This window comes from Zootoca vivipara, chromosome Z2, assembly GCF_965207765.1.
Source record: "Zootoca vivipara chromosome Z2, rZooViv2.hap1.1, whole genome shotgun sequence".
NCBI classification, from domain to species: Eukaryota; Metazoa; Chordata; class Lepidosauria; order Squamata; family Lacertidae; genus Zootoca; species Zootoca vivipara.
Window position 1 is genome coordinate 1,250,383 of NC_142585.1, and position 26,231 is coordinate 1,276,613.

The window sequence follows — 26,231 nt, forward strand, 5'->3', positions numbered from 1 at the left end:
CAGATGGATGCAAAACAAAGTGCTCCTATTCTGCCCCAACTTTGAAAGCAGTTAAAAGTGCTTAAAGTCATGTCTTCCCCCAAAGAATACAGTGATATCTCTGGTTAAGAACTTAATTTGTTCCGGAGGTCCGTTCTTAATCTGAAACTGTTCTTAACCTGAAGCACCACTTTAGCTAATGGGGCCTCCTGCTGCCGCCGCGCTGCTGGAGCACGATTTCTGTTCTTATCCCGAAGCAAAGTTCTTAACCTTAGGTACTATTTCTGGGTTAGCGAAGTTTGTAACCTGAAGCGTTTGTAACCTGAGGTACCACTGTACCAGGAAATGTAGCTTGTTAAGGAGGCTGAGAGTTGTTAGGAGACTTCTATCCCCTTCATAGAACTGCAGCTTCCAGATATGCCTGGGAAGAGATTGATTGTTGAACCACTGTGAGAACCACTGTAGCTCTGATAGTGGAGGATAGGGGTCTCCTCATCTGCAGTACCCTTAACAAACTACATTCCCCATGATTCTTTGGGGGAAGCCATGACTGTTTAAAGTGATACTGCTTTCCATGTATTGCGTAGATGAGGTCTTTGCTTATAGGGAGAAGAGGACCATATTTGGAAAGTCAACATATGACCTGGTGCCACAGCTTCTGCCACAGCCACGGAAATCCCTCCCCAAAAGTTCACTAGCCCCTTCTCTACTAAATTCCATGTCTATCAACTGCTTCTGAACTGTCCCAAATACCTCCTCCCCCCCCCTCCCCATTCAGCCCCTGCACTCAAGCTTGCTCTTCTTTTCTTTTCTAGCCATTATTCTCAGAGACCCTCTCCTCCCACCCCAGAAAGGGTCTATCCTAGAGTCAAAGCGAGGAGGAGCTTCTGGGTCACAGTTCAGCCATCCCTACACTACAACTCCCCCCTCCCCTTCTTCCTAGCAGCCTTAGCTAAAAGAAAAAAGGGGAGGGGGAAGTACCTTTTTAGCCAGGTGAGTGAGGGGCTTGGTCCCAGCCAGATCGTTGAACCAGTTGTTAATAGCACTCTGGGAACGGGCTGTCACCAGCCAAAAGTTATCCTTCTGGTTCACCTGGGGTTTTCGGCGGCCTGTGTCAGGCAGAGTGTTGCAGCGCAGCTTCTCAGCAATGATGCTGCTAAAGTTTGAACTGATCTGGAAAATGGAAAAGAACGAGGTGGTGGAGCTCCCAAAGAGATCCCGCTGCCCCCACTCTGCAAAGACTCGCTAGCCACAGCACACTCAGCATTAATCGTCAGCTACAGACTGTCTTCGTCTCAGCTATGAAAGCTTCGTGCAGAGGATCTAAGACACACACACACACACACACACACACAAACACACACACACACACACACACACAGAAAAGATAGCAGAACCCTGCTCCCAGACCAAGGCACTTTCCACCTGTATTGAGAAACTGGTAGGTTACAGGATGCAGGCCAAGGTGAGTTTGCAGGGTGCCAAAGCTTGAAATTCACACCTTGTGAGCCAGCACAAAGCTTTCATGCACACGCTCACAACAGCTCTCCCGTTTCTGCTGCAAATGACCCACCCCCTCCGCAATCAGAACACTGGCTCCAAAATCAGGAGAAGCAGGGGATAGCAAATACACACTTCATCTGACAGGAACACCCAGTAAATAATAATAATTTAGTAACGTTAAATTGATTCCTGTTTTTCAATGTTTTCAAATATCTTTAGTGTAAATTGCCTTGAGACAGTTCTTTAGAAGGCAAATTAACAAATCAGGATTGATGATTATATATCCCTAGAGCTCCAGGTAGCTGGTGGATAGCACTGAAGCAAAAGAGTACAATGACCGTAGCTCCAAAAAGCCAGCAGAACATTGAAGCTGCAACACTGATGATGCTCCTTGGGACCCAGCCATAATCACTTAGGAGGCTGCAGCAGGTGCACCTTCAGAATGGTCAAGCCTCTCACCTTGGCAGGATTGAAGTTGACATTTTTGGCAGTGCCATGCTCATCCCCAGAGACAGCCGGCTGGTTGTTGAAACCCTGCTTCACATTGAGAGCTGTCAGCTCATCCTGCAGAAGAAAGGAGGGAGGGGAAGCATCTAAGACCAGGTGCTTTGGCAAAATCAATAAGAAACAGATCTTTTAATCACATATGCAGTGGTGGCCAGTGCCCATTAGGACTGGCAGTGCAGAAGACATGGAGATCAACAGCAGGCAGAGCCAGAGCCAAAGCCAGGCACAGCCAGAGTCAAATGCAGGCAGATTGTAAGTAACTTGACTGGTTGTAAGAGAGGAAGAAAGATGGGGATTAGCTTGAGGTAAGCTGAGGGCCAGTCTCCACTGCTCTGCTTAAGAAATTATATTGGTAATTATTTTTGTCTGATCCAGCAATGCAGTCCTTGTGATTGCTTTTAAAAACATTAGGAACTACAGTTCCAGCAGGATAGTCATGATGCTATTTATTTAGGAAGTAGTATTCTGTTTTTCAAAAGCAATGTTTTTCTAAGAAGTCTCACAAAAATAAGATCGTAAAACCAGTATCATTAATATCAAATCAATAAAATCCAGAATTAATAAACTTTCTTTTTTAAAAATCAGAACCTAAAACAGCAGATCTAAATCACTGCAGCAACTAGCATAATGTCACAAAATCCCAGAACACTAAATAAATTTGAAACAAGAGTTAAGAATAAATGAGCCCTTCGAATTCTCCTAGCCAAAGGTTGATTGAAGCAAAAATGTCTGTTCAGCCTGCCTAGAAAGCAGACATGGAGAGGGCCCAAACACATATCTCTAGGCAGGAAGGTCCATAGATTCTGTATTATAATTCATACTCCCAACAATGTAGCATCTATTGAATGAAACTTCATGAAACTGAAAGTGTAATAGGTCTATCTGAGGCTATTAGCTGTGAATATAAAAGCCCTGCTGGCTCAGGCTAACTGCTTATCTAATCACTAGAATGTAGGGAGATACTTTCTATACCACATCAAACCATGGGTCCATGCAGCTCAGGACTCTATCTACACCAGTGTTTCTCAAACTTTCTCCCAGCATGGAACACTTGAAAATTGCTAATGGTCTTGGCTGCCCACCTAATGATTTTTTTGTTTGCTGTAGCAAGCGTAATGAACTGTGCTAGTGGCTGCCCAGTTCTTAACTGTATTCTTTATCACTTCTTTAGTTCTTATATTGTATTATAACCTGCATCCCACAAAATTCAAATTGCAAACTTAACAAAATGCAATGTAAGAAATAAAAGAAGCAATAAAGAATACAATTAAAAATCAGTATGTTTAATGAGGACATGCCAAGGGGACATCAGTATGTTTAATGAGGACATGCCAAGGGGACAAGCTTGTGGGACACAGTGGCCCTGGTCTACACTGACTAGCAGCAGCTCTCCTGGGTTTCAGAAGCAGGAGTTTCTCCCAGCCCTTCCTGTAAATTGAATCTGGGGCCCTCTAGGCAAATGCTCTATCACAGCCCCCTGCCATCCTCCTCTCAAAGCACCCACAACCCAATGCCCGTGGAAAGCCTGAAAGCTGGACCCCAGCTGTAGCACTGCCCTAAATCCACTTGTGATCCCTAGCAACTGGTTCCCGGAGGCATGCCACCCTTCAACAGGTGCTACTTTCTTGGAATGGGGAGCTTCCATGTCCGAGCCTCTATGGGGGGGGGGGAGAGCTGAAGGAAGAGAGAGACGGCACAAAGCACCCTCCTTGTGAGCTGCCTGGGGGGCGGCGGCGAGCAGCTGGGGAAAAGCAGCGCACCTGCCTGGCATGTAGTCACAGGTTGCCGCTGGGCCAGGAGCTCTGTCCTACCAAAACCCCAGCCCTACACACGCCAAGCACAGCACACTTCCCTTCTGTCTGCTGCTGAGCTCACTCGGCACTCGGCATGAGACTCATACTCCCAGGGCCATGGTCTCGAGCCCCACATAGGGCGGGAAAAATATCCCTGCCTTGGAGGCGACTGGGCGAGATGGCCCTAGTCGGGACCCCTTCCAGCCCTACGGGGCGGGTGGGGAAGGGAAATGCCGGTTTCCCTATGCGTCTGGCATGGGGCGGAGGGCAGGCAATGCGAACTCAAGTGTCCCTTACTCAGCAGGGGGCGGTTTGGAGCTCAGGTTAGGGGGGGTGTTCAATTCCCCGCAGGTGGGTGTGGGGCGAGAGGGAGCCCCCTCCCCAACTGGCGGCACCGTGGCCAGGAGAGCTCGAGGTAGTGACCCACTCCCTATGCCCACAGGGGACACCCTCCTCCGACCCGCAGGTTGTGCTGCTGACACCCGCCGCCCCCCGCCCCCCCGCTCCCCTACCCCACCTCCTTCTGCTTGGGGTCCTGAGGATACACGTCGGGAGGCCCCAGACGCGGCCGCTTGAGGGGCCGGTGCTCGTAGCTGAGGATCCCGAAAGCCGCCATGGCGAGTGCCGCGCGGGAGGGGGGCAGCCGGAGCAGCAGGCGGTGGGGGGCAGCGAAGCCCAGCCGGGCCCGCCGAGGGGGGGGGAGAGACGCAGGCCCCCGCGACAACAAGGGGCCGGCGGAACTAGCCGAGCAGGTCCCGACAGCTGCCGGAAAAGGCCGAGCCCAGCGGGGCTGCCGAGGCGTGGAGATGCTGGAGCGGGTAGGACGAAGTCTTCCGAGGGAATGAGGCGGAAAGCGACGAGCGGGGCCGGAACGAGGGAGGGCCGGAACCAAAAGGCGGGTGCTGCGGTTGCCGGTGGGGGAGGGGAGAGCACGCTGGCTGCGCAGCCTCAGAAGCCTTCCGAGCAAAAGAGGTCGAAAGCGTCGGGGCGGGGCCAGAACGAAGAAGGGCCGGAACCATTGGACAATGGCTACGGTTGCCGCGGGATGGCGGCGGGGAGGGATGGGGGAAGAGAAGGGAAGAGGAACGCCGCGGCCACGCGAGGGGAGGGTGACGTCAGCGGTCGGAATGAGCCTTGGGGGGACGAAGGGGGGGGTTGAGCGCAACGTTCTTTCTTTCCCCTCTCGCCCTCTCTGAAGGGTACGGAAATCGCCGAGCGAGGACGGAGAATGCCGAGGGAGCGGAGGGATGCTAAGGAGGCGTTTGCCCCCTGCTGGCTAACTTTGGTCGTTGCAAAATAAAAAAATTCCTTCAGTAACATCTTAAAGACCAACTAAGTTTTTATTTTGGTATGAGCTTTCGTGTGCATGCACACGTCGTTGCAGCAAAACTTGATGAGAAAAGTTACATTTTATTTTAGCACACAGAACAACGACCTCCTTTAAAAAAATACAAAACCGTGGCCTATTGGTTCTCCTAATGACTAAATATTTACTCTGCAGGAGGAAATATACACTGGTACCTCGGTTTACAAACACAATTGGTTCCGGAAGTCTGTACTTAACCTGAAGCGTACTTAACCTGAAGCGAACTTTCCCATTGAAAGTAATGGAAAGTGGATTAATCCGTTCCAGACGGGTCCGTGGAGTGTACTTAAGTTGAAAATACTCAAACCGAGGCATGACTGTATCGGAGAAACCTTTCACTATAGTTCTTTCACTTCCAAATCCAGTCTTACGGGCATATTTTTTTGTATGAATAGGGTAGACCTGTGACCTGGATTCAAGAAATAAGATATTTACCATCTGAAAGGCATGGCCAGGTAATTAAATCAGCAAGCATTATCTGAACCATGGGTCGGCAAACTAAGGCCTGCGGGCCGGATCAGGCCCAATTGCCTTCTAGATCTGGCCCGCGGGTGGTCCAGGAATCACTACATGGATTGCCACCCTCTCCCTCCCACGGCAGCACTTTTCTCTTCAGGGACAGAGCAATCTTCTCCCACGCCATGCACTGTCAATGACGGGAGTTGTCTCACCCGCCTGCCCACCTCAGCAGTTTTCCTCCTGCTCCTCCTCTCTCTCCCTCAGTCTGCCCTTCTTTTCCTCTTTCCCTGTGCCCCTTTTCCGTGCCCCTTCCTCACATGCTTTCTTCGCCGCCGCCTGTCTCCCTCCCTCCCTCCCTCCCTCCTTCATTCCTCCCATGGCATTCAGGCAGGTTATTGCAGTGGCCGCGGCCACCGCTTGCGGGTTGACGGGCGGCTCTGTCTTCTTCTCCACAGTGCCTCTTGGGAAGCAGGAGCAGCAGCAGGTGGGGGGTAAAAGCTCCGGCAACGCCCCGGTTCCCCTACCTCCGTCCGCGGCTCCTCTGCCAGGGCTGCTTCTTCTGTCTTTGCCAGCTAACGCAGCCTCCTACTGTTGTAGGAATTTTGGGGGTCGGGTGACCCAGAGCAACTAGGTTCTGACCCAGGAAGAGTCTGAGAACCTGACAAGGAGACCAATTTACGGAGCTCCTTGTCGGAGGAAAATGACAGGGACCACACCAGAATGTCCAGAAAGCAAGGCAGTTTATTTCCAAGTAAAAGAAAACTGTTGCAACAGGGTCGTAACAGGAACGGAGCGAAGAACCCAGAACAAAGGAATTTCCAACCTTTTATAATATTCTTTTCCAATGTTGCTCAATGACAAGAAAAGGGCGAGAGACAGTCAAGGAGAAATCAGGTAAGTACAAAGGTTTGATAGGTTTTTCGATGGGGGGACCTTAGGAAGACAATTGGGGTGATGGTCCTGATAATGAGTATGCATACATTTTATTTGTTCACAGGATGAGATTCCCGGAGGTGCAAAAACCATTGGTGACACCTGCGTGTCAAAAAACTTGTTTTTCTTCACTGAGTTGTATATTGGTGTCATTATTATTAGACAAGCTAGGTGGCGCTGTGGTAAAGGATAACTGTCAAAGTGTGGGGAAAGCACAGGATCCTGCAAGGACCCATAACATGGGGAGACTTGGGTGAATGCGAAACTATAATATAGATTAATAAACAGGGTTTGATGCTAGGTAAAGAAACAAGTACATCTAATGGTTACATAAAAGGAATACAGAGATACAATAAGTAGTGACATGGGAAAGGTTACATTTTAACTATATATATATATATATATATATATATATATATATATATATATATATATATATATAGTTTAAAGCAACATTTAAACATAGTTTAAAGCAACATCTTAACAACTTGAAAGTCTCAGAGTTTTACAGAAGCACATATACGAGGATACATTTAAAAGAAACCCATGTCCCCTTAATACAGTGGTGCCTCGCTTTACTTTGGAGGTCTCCGAAGTTGCGCTCCGTGTCTGGGGAGGCTGGCGGGAGGGGGCAGCAGGAGAAGCTCTTCCCCCGCCACCGCTTCTCGCCGCGAAAAGCCGGCATGGGGTGCAGTTTCGAGGTCTCCAAAGCTGCACTCCATGTCAGGGGAGGCAGGCAAGGCGGTGGCTGGGAGAAGAGAGCTTCTCCCCCCGCCGCCTCGCACACAGCCGGCATCAGACGGGGCTTCGGAGACCTTCTTCGAAGCCCCGTCGCATGCTGCCGCCAGTCCCCCAGAGCCTATAGGAACGCATTGATTAAGTTTCAATGCATTCCTATGGGAAACTGGGACTCGCTAGATGAAAAATTCATTACACGAATTGACCCATAGAACGAATTAATTTCGTCTAGCGAGGCACCACTGTATAATGAAATAGATAAGTTCATATAAACATAGCTTTATTCAGGCAGCATTAAAGAAGGATTTAGATTCAGCAAGTCTCCTTCCTGGGAGGAAAAAAACGCTTGGGGCAGAGATAAAGAAGGGTGATTGGTGCGAAATGCGCAATTGCTGTTGCGCCAGACCTTCCTGAGTTAAGGCATCGTTATGCTCCTGGAGGAGTTTGTAAAAGTGCTTAGGCGATAGCTATGCAAAAGAGGCCAGGCGTATTCCAGTGATGGTCTGGGATCAAGTGGGGATTATTCCTCCTGTTGAGCAAGGGATAACCCGTCTTTGACCCTTGTTTCTATGAGGAAAAAAATGGCTCCTGTCTGGTCAAGGCATCGTTCCCCTCTCTGTGCATCTGTGGACTTCTGAGAGTAGTGCGTGGCGTTCGATTTCCTACAACACTACCCTGCCAGGGCACCTGACTGGCTGAATAAGCCCAACTGCAGCTATTGGGATGACAACTGGGACAGGTAAAGCTCTTTGCAGGCAGGTGAAAACTGTTCATTCCCCCTGCCCAAATATAGTCTGGCCCCCCACAAGATCTGAGGGACAGTGGACCGGCCCCCTGCTGAAAAAGTTTGCTGACCCCTGATCTGGACAGACAGGAGACAAGCCATGCTCAAATTTCTGTTGTAGACCTCTTCTTTCTGTGACACGTGTATGATGTTTTTTGGGATGGTCTTCGGTTAAGGGGTTGGGCAATTTTAAGTCTTTAAAGGTTATTGTACACCTTGATCTGGGTCAGGGGTAGGCAACCTAAGGCCCATGGGCCACAAACGGCCCACGGGGGTTGTTTAACTGGTCCATAAGCCACCTCCGAACCAAGCTGCCTGCTCAAAGAGTCCCCGTATGCTGCGCTACACCGGCGCAATACAGCGTGGGGACTCACTTCCACGGCACCGGAAATCGCGTCTGCATAAATGCAGATGCCGGAAATCATGGGCACACACGCTCACACATGTGCAATCCAGCCCATGGAGGGATCTCCGCTGGAGTGAACCAGCCCAGGCGAGGTAAAGCTTGCTGACCCCTGATCTCACTCCTTGGAGTGGGGGGGGGCATGACTCTGTTGCAACAACAAAAATAAAGATCTGCCTTGTTTTCACTGGATCCTGCCTACATCCGTTCTTCTCTGACCGATAATGGACTTAGGGGGACACTGAGTCCCTTGGTGGGGAGTTGGGCTGCAAAAGCCAACCCCAAACTTTTGCAAATGAGACAATACACATGGCTGTCTAAAGGGGAGGGGAATTTTACCATGAAAAATACCACTAATTTAAGACCAGTGCATACAGAAAGTCATCAGTCTTCTCTACAGCAACTGAATCACAAATCTGCAGGAGTAGAATATGGTGTTTTGATGTTCTCTCGGGATTTTAATATCTGTATGTGTACATACTTTGTTCTCAATAAACAGGCACAGAAAAGGCTGTTACACTTTGTAGAGGTTGCTTTGATCACAGAAATGGTAATTGTGGTAAGTATACTGTACTGTGAAAACACTATTAAACAATATGTAATAATAAATATTTTTTCCCCATTTATACCCAGCCCATCTGGCTGGGTTACCCCAACCTCTCTGGGTGGCTTCCAACACATATAATAACATAATAAAACATCAAACATTAATACCCTGTTTCTCATATTTTAAGACATACTCATAAAATAAGCCATAGCAGGATTTTTAAGCATTCAAGGAATATAAGCCATACCCCGAAAATAAGACATAGTGATAGGCGTAGCAGCAATGCCGGCCACGGCAGGAGGAGGAGGAAAAAATAAGACACCCCCTGAAAATAAGCCATAGTGTTGTTGTTTTTTAGGAAAAATAAATATAAGACGGTGTCTTATTTTTGGAGAAACATGGTAATAACAATCTGATCCAATATAAAAAGTCACAATAACTTTAAAGTAAACAACCTATATCAAATAAAGCAATAATCAATAATCAATCTGAATCTAATAGTAAACAGTAAAATTAAACACCAGCAAATAATAATTAAACAGTTTACACTTATTAAAATAAAGAATTACAAATGTATAATCAATAAAAATAACAGCAAGCATCAATACATTAAAATACCACAAACATACAAAACCATTTAAAAGTATCAAACTAAGAAACAAGGACACACGACTTAGGAAATTACTAAACAAAAAACCCTGAACTCCTTTCTTCCCAGCTGCTTCTGCTGTTCTCAAAGTCAGCAGGGCTGCAGGGAGGGGCAAGGAAGGTAGAAAAACCATTGTCCGATGAACAACAGAAAGACTCTCTCCTCACAGAAATACAGTACTGAATTTCTCAGAAATGGCCAGTGTATCAGACTTTCTCAGAACATCACTGTGACACTTTTGAACATTGCAACACAGCAATCTGTTGTTCTGCTTTATTAGAAGTGAAAGCAAATAATGTTGTAAATAGAAAACTTCTGCCGACTGTGCCGACTCATCACATAACTGAATTGTCCTTAAGTTTTTTAGTTACCAAAACGTTATAGATACCTGTGACCAAAGCCCAAGATTCAGTCACAAAAGCTGACTTTTGTGCATTTTGTGACTTCTGTGCAACCGTAGTGCATTTACAATTATCCCTTTGAGGAGACATTAGTGCCCCAGTTCTGAAATTTCTGCAAAGTTATTGTGTGTGCTTTTTCTCAAAGCCTTACATCTCTGCTTGGACTTCCATAACTTTCTGTTCCCATCAGTCATTCTGAACCAGGTTGCACTCTCTCCTCTTGCTTCCTGGGAGTGCAATGCCATTCACTTGATCCCTTTTTTGACAGCAGGTGGAACTGGCACATCTTTAGGCACAGCTGGTATTTTACCACTGGCACTTTCTACACACCACCGACAGACACCAAGTTTTTCTACTATCACCACCAAGCTCAGGGAGAAGATGATCTAGTGATGGTGGTGGGTGGTGGCTGCAGCTACAAAGGAGCATCCATTGTCTCTCCATGGCCACCACTGCTGGCCTCCTCCCTGGGGCAGTTTGTAGCAGCCTCTGGAGAATGGGTAAGGAGGAGGAAAGGCTGCTGCCCCAGAGGCCCAGCCAGCTCTTACGGGCAGGCAGAGAGCAGGGCTGCCTGGGCAGGAAGAAAGAGGAAGTGGTGCAGAAAGAATCTTGATTTTTGTAGCTTTTTGTGTCCACATCTAATCTTGCTCCTTTCTAAACTTTATTTTTTTTTTTGTGTGTGTGTGTGTGTGTGTGTGTGTTTCTTTTTGTAAATTGACCAAAGGATAAAATCAGGATTATGGGGTTTTCTCAGAATGGTGGAGGGCACCTGTGCTATGTCCTGTTGATGTAGTGATGGCAGCACTCACCCTTGCCAAGGGGAGGGTTGCCAAGGAGGGCTTACCCTCCAACAGTTCTCTGATGAAAATAGGGACATCCCATTCCATAATGATAACTTTACTATTTAAACCCCACACATCTTACTGGGTTGGCTCAGCCACTCAGGGCAGCTCCCAACATATATAAAAATAAAATAAAACATTAAATATTTTAAAAACCTTCCCTATACAGGTTTGCCTTCAGACGGCTCAGGGGTCAGGTAACTCCATACCCTCAAACATCTCTGATGGAAACAGGGACACCCTGGATCCTACACTGAGATCTGCCGCCATGGCCTTCAGCACATCAGAACAAGGTTTAATCTCCCTAATGCAGTCAGAAATTTGTGCAGTGATATCCCTTTTTCCTATAGTATATGTCATATGAAGATTCCGAGATGTCCAAGGAAGAAAAAGATAGGAAACAGGAAATAAGCAGTCTATTCGAGGTGCTGCTCACTTCCTGGAGATCCACTTTCAGATTTATTTGCAATGTTTTCTGTGCTGCAGCTTGCCAAGATAAAAGGACCCCTAGGAATGAAGTGGCTGCCAGCCTGGACAGATGTCACTTGGAGAAAAGTAGGGTCCTTGAGGAGCTATCCCTAGTCCAATATGCCCCTGCAGCACCCTGGGGCATGTGTGCAGTCACCTGAGTTTCAGCTCTTGTGATTTAACCAGTGTTTGGATGGCTGTAAAGGATAATAAGCATCTCTGGATCTAAAAACTACACACACCCCATTTCAGCAGACCTATATTTTCTAGAGTCCAATGCTGTTTTGATTTGATGAGTGGCTGGTTGGGGGAGAGGAATAGCCTGCTTGGGACATAAGAGCACTCTGCGGGTCTAGGACTATGAGCAGCAGGCAGTGTCTTCTGGAACCAGCACTGAAAATGCTCTGAAGGCATCCACTGGATCATGACAGTTAGAATCATAGAACTGTAGAGTTGGAAGGGATCCCCCAAGGCCATCTACTCCAATCCCCTGCATTGCAGGAATCCCAACAAGATCGCAGGTGACCATCCAGCCTTTGTTTAGGAACCTCCAAGGAAGAAGAGTCTACAACCTCTCCCCAGGGAGTCCGTTACACAGTTGAACAGCTCTTGCTGTCAGAAAGTTCCTCCTGATGTCTAGTTGGAATCTCCTTTCTTGTAACTTGAATCAGGTCCTAGCCCTGGACCAGGAGAAAACAAGCATGCTCCCTCTTCCATGTGACACCCCTTGAGATATTGGAAGATGGCTATCATATTTCCTCTCATTCTCCTCTTTTCCAGGCTAAACAAACCCAACTTTTTATAAGACCTGGTTTCCAGACCCTTTAGCCATCTTGGTCATGATTCACAAGGGGCCCTGAGGTTGAAATTAATCTAATCTAGCCCAGGCTATGCCGGTTCAGCTTCTCAGAAGCCTTTTACAAACTTTCTGCAAAGTTCAGGGAGTTTCTACAGGAAGGCATCATAAGCATAAATTAAGAATCGCACAGCCCACAGTTGCAGTTCAGCTTTGAAATAACCACATCCTATTGTGCTGAGCTCAGATCAACGCTCTTGTCTCCGGCATAGCAGTGATGGAGGCCTCGAGGGAACAAAGGATGTTCCTTGTGCTTGTCCTCCTGTTCTTGGGCCGAACCGAGCAAGCCACAGAGAGTTCTCCACAGCAAGGTAACCTGATAGGTCCCTATGGGCTGGAAGCTCCCTACCCCTGCTGTCAGGGATTCTTCAGCTGTGATTTCTGCATTGCAGGGGGTTGGATGAAATGACCCTTTGGGTCGCTTGCAACTCTGAGATTCTATGATTCTAAGAGGATGAATGCAGCAACCTCTAACCCACAGTCTACCTGTTCCTCAACACATTCTGCAATGTGGGGGAACGTCCCCTGAGCTGCAAAAAGCTACATTCAGGTCTTGTCTGTTCTTATGGCTGTGAATCCATAGCTTTCTTTCTTTTGTGTCCATAAACAGCTATTGCACTTATAATGGTAAAACCACAGGGATTTCCCCCCCCTAAAGATTGCCAGTAGATGGGGCTGGAATGTCAGGCAGGAACAGGGAATGATTTCCACTTAAGAATCACTTTCTTTTTGCCCTCGCTGAGTTGGACATAAAATCAACAGGGTGTCGTTGTTGTCAGTGCTTTTTTTTTTGTAAATATATAAATAATGTTTAGGAGTACAGTACTCTCATTTTGACTCAAGAAAATCACCATTTTATAGTTCAAATCGGGGAAAATAAATTCAGTAAATGGACAAAAGTACAAAGATTCATAAAATGTTTAGGGGTATGCATACCCCTGCGTACCCCCAGAAAAAAAAGCATTGGTAGTAGTAGTAGTAGTAGTAGTTGTTGTTGTTGTTGTTGTTGTTGTTGTTGTTGTTGTTTTGAGGCAAATGTACACATCTGGGTTAGGGCTGCCTACATATACATTTTTCCTCCAAGCAGGCATCAAAAACAGTACAACAGCCTGCCTGATATAAACAAGCAGCAAATTCATTGCCAGTAGTTCCTGCCATGCCTGAGATCATTTCCTTGCAAGTGAAGAATGAATATTATGTGGCACTTTTTGAAACATACATAAAAGGTTAATATACAAAAATACAATAATAATGGATGTCCATAGGAACAGTAATTAGCACTAGTACTTACTGCGGCCAGACTGAATGTTCTTGATTCGGCGGTTTTGAGGGGAAGATTTGGAGGAGTCCCATATGGTCAGAGATTGTGCCATTGTGCCTTGGGTGAGGTAGAATCCACAGAACACATTTTACTGAGTTGTCCCTTTTATAATGATTTAAGGCAATATCTTATAACCCCATATTTATCTCAGTTTAGTTCCCGACTAAGAGAACGGCAGTCAGCATATTTGCTCAACAAGCCCACTGGGAAAATAACCTTTTCGGTGGCTAAATTCCTCTTCCTGGCGCTCGTGTCGGAAACGTATAATCGAATGCCTTGATGTGGGTTACCTGTAAGGAGGTTCAGTAGCGCGGTCATACTTCATTTATGTATCCATTCAGTTTTATATTTTATATTTTTATATTTGTAACTGATGCCTTCAGTTTTATATTTTTATATTTGTATTGAGAAATGTTTTTCTGTCTGACTATCGGTCGAATAAAGTATTTTGATTGATTTGAAAAGATTAATATACAAAAATACAATAATAATGGATGTCTATAGGAACAGTTCCTGTCAACCTAGCAGTTCGAAAGCACATCAAAATGCAAGTAGATAAATAGGTACCGCTACAGCAGGAAGGTAAACGGTGTTTCCGTGCGCTGCTCTGGTTCGCCAGAAGCGGCTTTGTCATGCTGGCCACATGACCTGGAAGCTATACGCCGGCTCCCTCGGGCAATAATGCGAGATGAGCGCGCAACCCCAGAGTCGGTCACGACTGGACCTAATGGTCAGGGGTCCTTTACCTTTTTTATAGGAACAGTAATTAGCACTAGTATTGTTGAGAGTGGCTTTCAACTAAGTTTTACTCAGAATGGCCCCACTGAGATGGACCTAACTTAGTCATGTTCATTAATTTCAATAGGTTTACTCTCAGTAAAACTTAGTTGACACTCACCTATTACAGTATTTGTTTCATTTACGAATCATTTATGAATCACTGACTGTGATGCATCTTTAAGATATTTAACAAATTTTAACAACTTAATAAAAAATATGTGTAAAACAATTGCACGTTTGTTGTTGTTGTTGTTGTTTAGTTGTTTAGTCGTGTCGACTCTTCATGACCCCATGGACCACAGCACGCCAGGCACTCCTGTCTTGCACTGCCTCCCGCAGTTTGGTCAAACTCATGTTCGTAGCTTCGAGAACACTGTCCAACCACATAGCTGCCAAGTTTTCCCTTTTCTCGCGAGGAAGCCTATTCAGCATAAGGGAAAATCCCTGTAAAAAAGGGATAACTTGGCAGCTATGTCCAACCATCTCGTCCTCTGTCGTCCCCTTCTCCTAGTGCCCTCCATCTTTCCCAACATCAGGGTCTTTTCCAGGGAGTCTTCTCGTCTCATGAGGTGGCCAAAGTCTTGGAGCCTCAGCTTCACGATCTGTCCTTCCAGGGAGCACTCAGGGCTGATTTCCTTAAGAATGGATAGGTTTGATCTTCTTGCAGTCCATGGGACTCTCAAGAGTCTCCTCCAGCACCACAATTCAAAAGCATCAATTCTTCGGCGATCAGCCTTCTTTATGGTCCAGCTCTCACTTCCATACATCACTACTGGGAAAACCATAGCTTTAACTATACGGACCTTTGTCGGCAAGGTGCACGTTTAGAAACGGTAAAAACGATTGCCTGTACTATAAAAACAATTTCAAATCCAATGCAGATATCAACTTCTAATCTGTTCACCCACATTCACCAGTTAACAAGTAAATATCTCCTTCCTTTGTCCTGGTGTACTTTCCAACAGGGCTAAATGATGAAATGCAGCCAGCTCAGATTGAATAGCAAAAGTAAAATGTTCACAAGAACTGTTGGGGTGATGATGCTGAATATTAGCCACTCCTGATGAAATACCGGTATACCCGGAGTCCTGTAGTGATTTCATACTCTTTATTGCAGCTTGTAAAACAGTTGATGAAACTTTCCCCAAAAGTGTGTTATACTGTATATACATTATTTACACAATGGCCCTGCGTGATTGGCTAATTCCGGGCTGCTCCTGTAGGCCAATCAGGTTGCAGATTCACTTCCTCAAGAAGCCTGATTGGCTGCTCCTGCAGGCCAATCAGATCACTGATTCACTTCCACCTGGAGCTGGATTGGGTGGCTCCTGCCGACCAATCAAGACTGCTGCATTCTGGATCCTATTGTTCTGGATCCTATTGCTCAGTACATAACACCCCTCCCCTCAAAGTTCAAGTCCTGCCCGGGAGGTTGCATTCATCTGTAGTCCTCAAGGTACACCGGCCGCCTACGTATGCGTTGCGGCCTGGGGTGTTCCTTGGTCAGGGGTTCTGGTTCTGGCTCATGTTCCAAGGCTGTGATGGGGCTGTTTGGTCTGGTACAACTGGCCCGCTTAGTTGCAGCTCTGGTTCGGGTATCCTTTTGGCCTCGGGGGGTCCCCTCTGTACTTACTGATTCTGCCTCCCCTGCCCACCCCTCCTGCTCTACGGGCCTCACCACCCAGCTGTCCCCTTGGGACCCCTCTGTCCCGTCTTCCTCCTGGTTTTCTCCAGGGAATCACTGCTGTAGTTGTTCGCAGTGTTGCCACCAGGTTTGGCCCCCCTCCATTAGCACCTCGTACGACACAGGGCCGGTTGCCCTGGTGATTGTGGTGGGTACCCATGCCAGGCCTGCCCCGAAGTTCTTTGCATACACTGGGTCACAGGGCTGGAAGGTCCGGGGGTTCCTACCTTCCCCCACTGCTGCCTCAGCCTGGACCCTGTCGGGGTGAAGGCGGTCCACTCTAGTTGCAAGGCACCAGCCCATTAGTATTTCAGCTGGACTCAGGCCAGTTGTTGTGCTGGGGTTGCTGTGCTGTGCTAGAAGGAATGTGGTGAGGCGGTACTCCCAGTAACCTTGAGTCATGTGGCGGAGGGTGTCCTTGGTGGTCCACACCATGCACTCTGCTTGGCCATTGGTGGCAGGGAGGAATGGTGCTGAGTGGATGTGGCGGGTGGCGTTCTGTGCTGTGAAGGTCTGGAATTCTTCTGACATACATGCGGTTCTGTTGTCCGAGATGAGAGTGTCAGGAAGTCTGTGGGTTGCAAACAGCCTACGTAGTACCCGGATGGCTGCAGCTGTAGAAGTAGGCGGTACCAGTGTGATCTCCAGCCATTTGGTGTAGGAGTCCACCACTATGAATAATGTTTTTCCCTGGAAGGGGCCAGCAAATTCCGCGTGCAGGTATGACCATGGTGCTCAGGCGGACTCCCAGGACTGGACTGGCGCCCTTGGGGGATCCAGGCAGAATTCTTGGCAGGTCTGGCAGTGTTTGACCCAGGCCTTTATCTTTCCGTCAATCCCCGGGCACCACACATAACTCCAGGCAAGGGCATTCATTCTCACTACCCCTGGGTGTGTCTCATGTAGGGTTGTGCGGAGGGGCTGGGGAACGACGACCCTGCTTCCCCATAACAGTGGGCTGACAGTCCATGTTTGTGGGTTGTGTAGCCAGCGAATTCTAGCCCGGGGCTGCTGCTGGGTCATCCCCTCCACACCCAGTCCAGGACCCAGGAAATGACTCTTGTGGACTGTTGCGCAATATCTTGTGCCTGAATGAGGCGGTCGGGAAGTAGCTCCAGGCTCATAACTTCTTGCGCAGGCGCTGGGTCATGGTCTGTTTCTGGTAGTGGTAGCCTGCTGAGGCTGTCCGCATGGCCCATCGCATTCCCAGGACGGTGGATCAGTGCATACTGGTAGCGGATGGGGAAAATCGACCACCTGAGGACGCAGGGAGACAGCACTTGGGGGGTCTGCTTCTCGGGGGCAAACAGGCCAAGCAATGGCTTGTGGTCAGTCACTACGGTAAAGGGCCCCCCGTAGAAGAAATTGTGGATTTTTTTTACTCCCTTCACAATTGCCAAACCCTCCTTGTCAATTTGCGAGTACCGTAGTTCCACTTGGCTGCAGTGAGCGTCTGGGAAAAGTATGCCACCCAAGGGGTGCACTTGTCTAGGAGTCTGTGTAGGGGCTCCGCTACCTCCACCTTATGGGGAAGGAAGGCATGGCAAAAGTTTAATATTTCCAAGAAGGCCTAAAGTTCACTCTTGCCCTTGGGTGCTGGGGCATCACAAATGGCCCGTATCTTGTCACTGGTTGGATGGACCCCTTCTGCATCCACTGTAAATCCCAGAAAGTCCACATGAGGCACTCCTAGTAAACACTTTTCCCGCTTCACCTTGAGGCCTGCCATCTGGAAACGGTGCAAGACAGTGCGGAGGCGGTCCTCGAACTCCTCTGGCATGGGCCCAGTGATCAACACATTATCGAAGAAGGGGGTGATGCCAGGAGTCCCTTTAAGAAGAGAGTCCATTAGATTCTGGAATGTGCCTGGTGCCATGCTGATGCCGAATTGCAGCCGCTTTGCACTGAACGCCCCTCTGTGCGTCACAATCGTCTGTGCCTCTGCTGTGGCTTCGTCCACCGGAATCTGCTGATAGGCTTGGGCCAAGTCCAGCTTGCCAATTTTTTTTGACCCAGCCAGGGTGGCGAGGACATGGCTGACCACTGGCACTGGGTATGCGTGGGCCGTGAGGGCCTTGTTTATGGTACATTTGTAGTCTGCACAGATGTGAACCAAACCATTAGGCTTGACAGGTGTGACAATCGGGGTTTCCTGATTAGGCACCAACTCCAGCACTCCTCGCTCCATGAGCCAGTCCAATTCTTCGTCTATGCGGGGTTTCAGGGCAAACGGGACCCAGCGGGCCTTGAGCCTGACAGATCATACGGCGGGGTCTAGCTGTAGGGCAATAGGGGGGGCCTGTATATCATGCCAATGCCCCATCGAAAACCCCCGGAAACTCTTTGCACACGGCGTCCACGTGCACTTGAAAGCTAGTGCAGTTCACCCCGGTGATGGCTAGTCCCAGTGGTCCAAACCATGCCAACCCCAGTAAGCTAACATAGGAGCCCTTGACCACAAGCAAGTCCAATTGGCGCTTTCACCCTCGATATTGCACCCTGAAGGTTCCCACCCCCATCATGGGGACCTTGCGTTTTTGGAAGTCCCGGAGGGTAAATGGGGCCAGCCTAAGCTTGGGACCGCCACTGGGACACATTTTCCTTAATGTCATTGCCAAGATTATGGACAGGGTTGAGGCTGTATCAAGCTCCATGTGGCACGGGGCTCCCTCTATCTGTATCTTGATGTAATTTATTTCCGCATTAGAATGAGGCAACTGGTATACCTGAAAGTCTGTGATCTCCGTCTAGTTGCCTTGGTGTGGCGGACCGCGGAGCCTGGGACTCTTGGGTTGGCCATCTGAGCGAGGCGTCGGGTGGGGCGGGCAGTGTACACCCGGGCGATGTGTCCCACTTTTCTGCATTGTCGTCATTCTGCGTTGCAGAAACAGCAAGTCTTCTGCTCGTGGCTCTCTCCACAGCTTGTGCAGTTCCCCTCTTCCAGACGAGGCTGTCGTTGTGGGCGTGTGGCTTGTGTGCGTTGCTGCACTCGGTGCACGTCCTCCCGGTTGGATTCTGAGTTGTCAGTGAGGTCCTTGTGGTGCACCCCCTGTTGGGACAACACGTTTGATTGGAATCCTTGCACTGACCTCTTGGCGGCTGGAACCTGGAATGTCAGGTCCTTCTTGGCATAGAGGCACCGCTGCAGCTTCTCATCCATCAGCCCCCCCCCCCCAGGCGGTCACGGAACATGTTCTCCAGCTCTGTGAAGTTGCAGAGCTGGGCAGCCTGGCGGAGAAAGGTCACATACCTGGTTATGGTTTCTCCGGGGGCCTGCCGCTTCGCTGTGGTGAGAAGTGCCTCTTCAGCTGCTCCATTATCGTGTCTTAGGGAACGGTTGCAATATTTGTGGGAGCAAGGAGGGTTCCGGCGATCTCAAATGTTTCTTCTCCAGAGACGCTGAAGAAGGTCACCCTCTTCTTGGCTGCGTTGGTGACGTCCTTTGCCTCCAGGAGGAACTGGAAGCGGGTAGCATATCCTTCCCAGTCTCCTGAGGCTGGGCTGAACGGCATGAAGCTGTAGTCTGTTGCCATTCTGGGTCCTTGGGTCATGGAGCTGTAGCCTGGATGCGTAGTGCGATCTGTGTTGCCTGTGGTGGCTCTGTGCGGTGCGCAGCGGAAAGCTCAGCAGGATCCCACCTTTGTCGACAGTGAAATATACTTGGAATCCTGCAGTGATTTCATGCTCTTTATTGCAGCTTGTAAAACAGTGAATGAAACTTTCCCCAAAACATCTGCTATACTGTATATACATTATTTACACAATGGGCCCTGTGTGATTGGCTAATTCCGGGCTGCTCCTGCAGGCCAATCAGGTTGCTGATTCACTTCCACCTGGAGCTGGATTGGCTGCAGGGGTGTAGGAAGATAGGGGCAGCAATGCTTGGGGATTATTGTTATTTATTAATTTTAGTTATATATTTATTTTTATAAATAAATGGTCAAACACCAGCCCCATTTCAACTGAACTATGTGGCATGGTCTGTGCCTGATGTTGTATGTGTAGAGGTAACTTTGCTCTTTGAAGGGGTCTCGAGAGCTGTAGGACAGGTTTTGTTTCAGGAAGGTTTGGTGGGCAGTGGACCCAGCATGACTTCTTTCAGAGCAGGGCTGGGGGGGGGGGCAAATTGTTCTCATGGATATTCCCACCCACCCACCAAGTCCCAGCTTCCGTGAGGCCACATTGCTTACTGGGTTTGCTTCTCACCCTTCTTGAATGTTTTTGCTTGGCTGGAATGTTCCCTTGATCTCTGAAAATGCCCCTTCCTTCCCTAGATGGGGGATAAGAGGGGTGGTGTGTGTGTGTGTGTGTGTGTGTGTGTGTGTGTGTGTGTGTGTGTTTGTGTAAACCAGCCTATTACAGTATATAAAAGTGAAATTTGACATTCATTGCTCCACCTACTTTTGCCTGTGGCCAGAGGTGTAGCTAGGTGATCTTGCGCCCCTGGCAGAACTGTCCAGATTGCGCCCCCTAGCCATGGACAAATTAGCCCTTCTTTCCGCCTCTCCTCCAACCCTTCCACCCATTCAATTCACCTTCTATTTAAAACCATTTCTTATGAAGCAATAATCAATATTTATATTTATGGACATATTTTAGCTGTTTTTGCACCCCCCCTATTGCCTGCGCCCCTGGTGGGGATCCACCCCACCAACCCCTAGCTACGGTCCTGCCTGTGGCCCCACCCACCACTGGGCAGGTGGCCCCTAGGAGGTTGCCCTGAATGGAATGTGTCCTCAGGCTGAAACAAACTTCCCTACCCACATCAAGACTCACTCACTCATGGAAGGTTCTCTCTTGCAGACCTGGAGTGCATCCTCTTCGATAAGGAATACATGGTCTGTGACTGGGGCAGCAAGCAGAAGCCTGCAGGAAACTATTTCCTCTACTACTGGTATGTGCCTTGCTTCTCTGTTACACGAATGGCTTTTGTCCAAGCTTCAACCAATGCACCACCCAACCTCTCCCGGCCTTCCTCATCCTCTTTCTTGGGGAGCTTCTTCCAACCCTGAGCCAGACTACACTGGGGACCAAATTAACAAAATAGATTAAGAAGAGCACTGCCAGACCAGGTCAGGGGCCCATCTAGTCCAGCATCCTGTTCTCACAGTGGCTAAGCAAATGCCTGTGGGAAACCAAAAGCAGGATCTGAGCACAAGAGCAACACTCTCCCCTTCTGTGGCTTCAAGAAACTAGTAGTCTGAAGCATTACTGCCTCCAACCATGATGCAGTAGATGGCTAGTAGCTATCAATAGCCATCTCCTCAATTAATTTGTCTGGTCCTCTTTCAAAGCCATCCAAGTTTTGCTCTTTTCTCTGAACCAAAAAGTCCCAAATGTTGCAACCTTTCCTCAGAGGGGTTGGAAGCAAGGATTCTACAGCTGGGAGAGAGAACAACGGCTGCTGGTCCATTAGGGTGAACTGGGCACTGCACTTCCAACCTCAGTCTACCTATAGCCAGCCCCTATCTGCCTGCCTTATTACATACCATACCATTCCATTATTATTATTATTATTATTATTATTATTATTATTATTATTATTATTAGCCCGCCCATACGACTGGGTTTCCCCAGCCACTCTGGGTGGCTTTCAACACCTATAAAAACATAACTAAACATTAAACAACTTCCTTATCTAGGGCTGCCTTCACATGTCTGTGGTTTAATCACAGAGCCTAGGGCTTGCTGATCAGAAGGTCGGCAGTTCAAATCCCCGCAACTGGGTGAGCTCCCGTTGCTTGGTCCCAGCTCCTGCCAACCTAGCAGTTAGAAAGCACATCAAAGTGCAAGTAGGTACTTCCGGCGGGAAGGTAAACTGTGTTTCCATGCACTGCTCTGGTTCGCCAGAAAGCGGCTTAGTCATGCTGGCCACATGACCTGGAAGCTGTACACTGGCTGCCTCGGCCAGTAAAGCACGATGAGCGCTGCAACCCCAGAGTTGTCCGTGACTGGACCTAATGGTCAGGGGGCCCTTTACCTTTACCTTTAAGGAAAAGTGGGCTATTCCAGGACTAACAAGAAACAGGGATGGCTTCTATAAATCCAGTACTGTCTCTGGAAAATAGGGACACTTGGAGGGTCAGTTATTACACACAACCACCCCAAGGGTTGCCGCTGCCTGTCAGCTGCCTCCTCTTTAGTCTCAGTGTCAGCTTCTATGGAACACAGCAGGAAGGAGGCCTCTAGCTCCACCTCCTGTTGGCTCCCCAGCCTTCTGCGCTAGCATAGACAACCCCTCCCCCAGGTTAGTTCCTTAGGGTAAATGGGGCTCTGTCCCACCAACACCTGCCCTCATCCCTCTCTTGGCGTTTGAGCATCCATTTTGTAATATTTCCTTGACATCTGACGGGAGGGTGTTCCAAAAGGCAGGTGCCACTACCAAGAAGGCCCTCTGCCTGGTTCCCTGTAACCTCACTTCTTGCAGTGAGGGAACCGCCAGGAGGCCCTCGGAGCTGGACCTAAGTGTTCGGACTGAATGATGGGGGTGGAGACACTGCTTCTGGTATACTGGGCCGAGGCCTTTTAGGGCTTTAAAGGTCAGCACCCACACTTTGAATTGTGCTCAGAAATGTATTGGGACCCAATGTATGTCTTTCAGGACCGGTGCTATATGTTATCGGCAGCCACTCCCAGTCACCAGTCTAGCTGCTACATTCTGAATTAGTTGTAGTTTCTGGGTCACCTTCAAGCAGCCTGTCCACATCCTCAGAGGTAACAGATTGGAATTGATCCCATGCAATTTGACTAGACAGGAATCTAGCACTCTCCCACCCCTGCCCTACTCCCAGTGAAGTCTACCCTTTTTTTTAATCTGAGCTACTTTATCTGCAAAAAATTATCTATGACTTTTAGAAGACATCTCAAGGCACCCTGTATCAGGAAATTTTAAATGTCTAATGTTTTACCATTTTTTATGTGCTGTAAGCCACCCAGCCAGATGGGTGGGGTATAAATAATATTAGTATTACCGGTAGTATTCAGAAGCATGCTCCACCAGGGCTAGAAGACAAACAACACAGGGCTGTCCTCAAGATATTCAGGTTCTGAACTGCAGTTCTCTGATGGTGTTGAAAAGGACTAACCCCAAGCCTCATTTTGTTTAGGTATGAGTCTGACGAAGAAAAGGAGTGTGAGGTTTACCTCCAGAGTGGTGGTATTAACACTGGATGCCGCTTCCATGAGATTAAAGAGTTTAAATACTTTCACATTTATGTCAGGACAAGTGACGGTACGAAGGTTTTCCAAAAAGAAATGCAGTTGCAGAACCAAGGTACAGATTTCCTGCTGAGCCAAACCAACTTGTGGGTGTATTTATAAGTGGGAGCCATATGGCTTTTACTGCCTCTGTTCCTCTTCTCTATCCTGGAGCCTCTTGGTGGCAGGGGAGGCTTTGGGGGAAGGAGAAGGGGGAGGTAGGGAGAAGCTTAACTATAATAAGGACCACCTCACGACTGGCAAGAGGAGGCTGGGGGATAGGAGGAGGTGGACAAAAAGTGAAAAAGAATTAAGAGAGGAAAGTTTTAGAAATATAAATACTTTAAAATGAAATAATGGTTTGTTTATAAGATAATGGGGGAAATTTTGGTGTATGAAAATTGCTAAAGACAAAATAAAGTTGTTTAAAAAAAGAAAGAAAATCATAAGGGTGAGAATCGAGGAACCACAAGACAATGTTAAGTAAAATGAGGGTTAAAAATATTGATTTCTTTGTTTGTATTTTGTTATGTTTTTCTCTTTGTTATTTTTTTAGTTTATATGTATGTGTTGTGAGGTATTTGTTTTTGTTTTTATTGTATTATGTTTTATTTCAAAATGAATTTTTAAAAATTTGGGGGGGGGGTATAAGTGGGAGCCTTATAGCCGGTGTGTCAGAACGGACTAATTCAGTTCAGTGAAGTTCACTGAATTATCTAAAGATCTCTGAACCACTTAAGGGAGTCCCATTTAATTGCTGGGTGAGTGGAATGTGACTAAATTCATTTGCAGGTAGAACTTTGAACAGTTTCTAAGTTCATTCCCTTACATGTTTTGTTTTTTAAAAACTATTTAAGATCTTTGGGATTCTTTCGCTTGAAGAAATGTAATTGTTGGGCAAATAAATTTAAGCATTTCACTGTAGGTGTTTGTTTTTATGTGAGTCTTGTGAGGTTCAGGTCTACACTTGTAACAGTCTTCTTAAGTGTATTTCATACTTCAGCACAGCATGTTGTAATATTCTCTCTCTCTCTCTCTTGCCGGGAGTTATTTGGATGAACTCGAACTGTGAACTGGTTATTTTTGTAATAATAATCTTTGGACAAGATGCACTTGAATTGGTTTTTTTTAAAATGAACTTTCCATGCTCTGCCTACAACACAGGAGAAATGAGGCCCAAATTCTTCATCCTGTTCTGCTGGGACTCAGAGCTCTTATCTGTATGATCTTATCTGCATTTTCAGAGCTCAGCCCTGATGAAGAGTTCCTCATTCTCCACCCACACTTTCCTTTCTGACCTTAGTTCTAGAGATGTATTATGTTATTTACTCCCACTTCAGATCAGACCTAAGTCACAAAGGGGGGTTGGAGACCAAATGCGAGCAGGCTGTCCCCCAGAGATTCTGGTTTGTTACAAAATAGATACCTAAACGCCATGCCCAAATGGGCCCAATAAAGTGCAATTAAATTGCTGTTAAGGCTTTAAGGCAATTGTGCCTTTAATTAAAAGCTTCATTTTTGCAGGTTCTTCCATTTTTTAAATTCCTGTTCAGCGCAGTTGAGGACTTAATGTTGACGTGCCCCTTAATTGCCTTTAATTTGTAAGCTGGTGTCTCCTGCATAGAGGAGGGCAATTTCATATCAAAAGACAATGTCAACAATTTTGTACCTTTCATATATAAAACAATTTCAAATCCGATTCAGAAATAGACTGGGATCCTTTACCACATAAAATGTCCTTTGAACTGAGAATCCAAAGAAAGGATAAATAATGGGATCTTCTGATCTTCCAGATCATGCTGTTTCTCATGAGCACGTGGAACTGCTCTGCAACCAGGCTGCAGATTTAGATCAGAGGTCCCCAAACTTATTTGACCTACCACTGCCTTTTTTTTGGGGGGGGGGAATCCAACCTTCTTTAAGTGAAGAAAAAGAAAGATGTAGGGACAAAATTGCGTTCTTTTATGCATCTATATTTCTACCTACACATCGACCTAAGACATAGTAAAGAAAGATAAATAAATAAGATACCTTGAAGCTTGGAATTCTAAAATCATTTATTAAAATCAACTATAGTAACATTCACATTGCACACCAAAAATTAAGATAACAAATATAATATTAAAAGGCATTGTCCCCATCCCACAATGGCGCCCAACCTAGCAGTAAGGGTCATTACGCAACAGATGAATCATGTACAACCGGTTTTTCAAAATGTTCTTCTCTTCTTTATGCTTCCATGGCCCCCTTGTTTTTATTCAATTACCCCTAATTGCACCCAAGGCTACTACCTCACCCCTGGATTTTTCCAGTGCCCCCCAGGGGGGGTATCACCCACTGATTTAGATCCTGATATGAGCCAAGGGAGGGTAGATGGCTGTTGGCTCACATTTCTCCCTCTCACATATACACAGATTTACTTTCTCTCTCTCTCCTAGTGAAACCCAGTCCACCCATTAACTTCTGCTTTGAGGAGGAGAGCAACAACCAGCTGCGACTGTCTTGGGGCGCAGCCAAGCTCAGTAACCACTGCTTGGAGCATTATGTCAAGTATAAAAGCAACAAGGACAAAAAATGGCAGGTACTGGTGTTATCTCAGTTGGGAGGGCTAAGTACCGATTTGCCTTGACCTTCAGATGTGGAAGCCACACACACCCCATTATAAAATACTGTATTGTTATATGGGGGGTTGGGTGTGTGTGTGGCGGCAAGGATCCCTTCAACTCCTGGGTGCTAGATCCTCCCTAGAATTCCTGGTTTTAGTAAAAGTTGGAATTAATCAAGGTTTGATTAAACTGTGCCAAACTCTGCTGGATTTGGCTTAGGCATAACTAAGCTGAGTGTGGTTCATTGGAGAAACGAAACCAATAATGGCAGAGTCATTAGCTCATCAAGAAAGCCATTAGGAGGGCGGAGACTATGCCAAGCAAGGAAGGGTGGAGCCCCTCTTTCAGCTGTGTAGTGGGCAGAGAAAAGGGTCAGACATGATGTTTGGGGGCTCTTAGAATCAGAGGCTGAAGC

The 26,231-nt window shown here is 47.3% G+C and overlaps 2 protein-coding genes across 19 annotated transcripts in view; one reads left to right on the forward strand and one right to left on the reverse strand.

Moving 5' to 3' along the window:
• MED12 (mediator complex subunit 12) overlaps nt 1-4,633 on the reverse strand; it is a 50,986-nt gene extending 46,353 nt beyond the window's left edge. For 11 of the 14 annotated variants that reach the window (XM_088665165.1, XM_088665163.1, XM_088665164.1 and 8 more), the window contains exons 1-3: nt 4,300-4,537; nt 1,942-2,046; nt 961-1,152 (exon numbers count right to left, since the gene is read on the reverse strand). In XM_088665165.1, the coding sequence (XP_088521291.1) occupies nt 961-1,152; nt 1,942-2,046; nt 4,300-4,398 (396 nt within the window). In that variant the 5' untranslated portion in view covers nt 4,399-4,537. Of the gene's footprint in view, nt 1-960; nt 1,153-1,941; nt 2,047-4,299 lie in introns of all 14 variants that reach the window. The other 3 variants (XM_088665166.1, XM_088665157.1, XM_088665162.1) reach the window with 3 other exon arrangements.
• A 1,286-nt stretch (nt 4,634-5,919) lies between these two features.
• IL2RG (interleukin 2 receptor subunit gamma) overlaps nt 5,920-26,231 on the forward strand; it is a 29,566-nt gene continuing 9,254 nt past the window's right edge. The window contains exons 1-7 of one of the 5 annotated variants that reach the window (XM_088664400.1): nt 5,920-6,501; nt 6,605-6,678; nt 7,853-8,017; nt 8,965-9,024; nt 20,817-20,907; nt 23,120-23,286; nt 25,649-25,791. In XM_088664400.1, the coding sequence (XP_088520526.1) occupies nt 8,002-8,017; nt 8,965-9,024; nt 20,817-20,907; nt 23,120-23,286; nt 25,649-25,791 (477 nt within the window). In that variant the 5' untranslated portion in view covers nt 5,920-6,501; nt 6,605-6,678; nt 7,853-8,001. Of the gene's footprint in view, nt 6,502-6,604; nt 8,018-8,964; nt 9,025-11,036; nt 12,540-20,816; nt 20,908-23,119; nt 23,287-25,648; nt 25,792-26,231 lie in introns of those variants that run through there. The other 4 variants (XM_088664399.1, XM_088664401.1, XM_088664402.1 and 1 more) reach the window with 4 other exon arrangements.